General features: G+C 46.0%; 1 protein-coding gene across 1 annotated transcript in view; it reads right to left on the reverse strand.

Annotated features, from left to right (window-relative positions):
- Positions 1–174: 174 nt before the first annotated feature.
- gpr4 (G protein-coupled receptor 4) overlaps positions 175–1,872 on the reverse strand; it is a 7,533-nt gene continuing 5,835 nt past the window's right edge. Inside the window, exon 3 of the mRNA XM_014025945.1 lies at positions 175–1,646. Within this exon, the coding sequence (XP_013881399.1) occupies positions 925–1,646 (722 nt within the window). The 3' untranslated portion in view covers positions 175–924. The remainder of the gene's footprint in view (positions 1,647–1,872) is intronic.

Consider the following 1,872-nt stretch of genomic DNA (forward strand, 5'->3'; position numbering starts at 1 on the left):
CATCAGATATTGTCCAAGATTAACCTTCAGGGTGGATATAGCTCGCTAGCAGCCTCGCACCGAGGACCTATCCACGTCGTCATTTACCCAGAATGCTTTGTGTGTAAATAAAATGGCTCCGTTTGTGTAATATATTTTTAAAAATTATAAAAACTAAGCCTACAGCATTTTTAGTCTTTATTTTACAGTTAAAGTAAGTGTTTATCAAATAAAGTCTAATGTTACAACTAATCAGGGATCCCTTTAAGACAGTATGGATCAGATCTTAAACGTAATCTCATCGGCATCTGCACATTTAGAGCATTAACACACTCGCTGTGATCCATTTCACTGTTTTGAAAAGGAGTAAAATCACTTCCTGCCCCCATCTGAATGTCCGTGTCAACCGTGTCACATGACTTCAACCTGCCAATAATCCAGCACTGGATCAAATGTGGACCGAACCAACGTTAGACATTTGTAACAACAGGGCTGGGTTATCTGTTTGACCAAATACTGGGTAAAACATTTCGACCCAATATTTGGTCAACCAACCACTGACCTGGTTATCGGTGCATTCCTAAGAAAACCCCACAGATAGATGAGAAAGTACTCTTCATCGTCACTTTTTTTAATTTTTGGGGTTTAAAGATGTTTTAGCTTCAGCTAACAGATGAAACTTTTCTGTCTGAGCCCAAAATGATGCAATCAGAAAGCAACAGTCCTACATTTTAAGTTATTCTACAAACTGCATTAAAAAAATAAAGGTAATTTGTTGTTTTTTTTAAAGGAAAACCTTCATGATGTAACAAAGAGAGCTGACATCAGGTGACGCCGACTGTTTAGTTGACAGAAACCTGATTTTGGCTTTTAGTTGGACGTTTCGTCCACACTGAAGACACAGAGTGTCAGAAAGTCCTTCCTCAAGAAGCTGGACGGTTCGTTTCACTTTTTAACCCCGAGGATGGTCATCTGCAGACACTCGTCCTTCATGACCAACAGTTCCGTCTTGTAGCTGGTGGTCTTCCCGCTGCCGGCGTACACACAAGATGGCTTCTTGGCCGACAGAGGCGTGTCCATGGTAACGGACCCAGCGTTCAGAATGTCGGCGTGCGACGGCGAGGACGAGGAGCGCCTGCGGCACGCCGAGGACAGCAAGGCGGCCAGGGCTCGGCTCACGTCGTTCCTGGCCCCCTCGTTTACGAAACAGTACAGAATGGGGTCGGCCACGCAGTTCAGGCTGGTCAGCGCCAGCGACACGTGGTACGCGGCGAACAGGGTCTCCTCGGACTTGCAGTCGCACGGCTTCCTCAGGAACATGACGCTCCGCACCAGGAGGAGGATGTGGTACGGTCCGAAGCACAGCAGAACGATGAGGATCAAACTCAAGGCCAGGCGCTGGATTTTGGCTTTTTCCTGGCGCTCCGTGGAAATGTTGCAGCGCACCGCCGCCAGGATCCCCCTGTAGGCCACCAGCATGGCCGACCACGGAGCCAGGAAGCCAAGAAAGGTCCTGTAGAGGTTCATCCCTGCCACCCAGTCCTGCATGGGGTACTTCTCAAAACAGAAGGTGTGGTTGAAGCGGTCCTGGAAGAGCTCGTCGTGGAAGAGAGGAGCAGAGTTGGCGATGATCTCAATGATCCAAACTGTGGAGCTGACGAGGACCGCTGCAGGAACAGGACAGAGGAGTTACTGCTTCTCATTATGTACAGTACCACAAAGTCATACTTGTGTAAAAGTACAAGTATATTACCAAAAACTATGTTGGTAACAGCTAAATCTCCTTTAGGAATATTACTTGAGTAAAAGTCTTAAAGTATCTTAAAGTAAATTTTTTCATACTTACTTCGTGTAATACTAGAAATTTAACCCTAAAGATTATGTGTGTGTGTG

The sequence above is a fragment of the Austrofundulus limnaeus genome, unplaced genomic scaffold, assembly GCF_001266775.1.
Source record: "Austrofundulus limnaeus strain Quisiro unplaced genomic scaffold, Austrofundulus_limnaeus-1.0 Scaffold511, whole genome shotgun sequence".
NCBI lineage: Eukaryota > Metazoa > Chordata > Actinopteri > Cyprinodontiformes > Rivulidae > Austrofundulus > Austrofundulus limnaeus.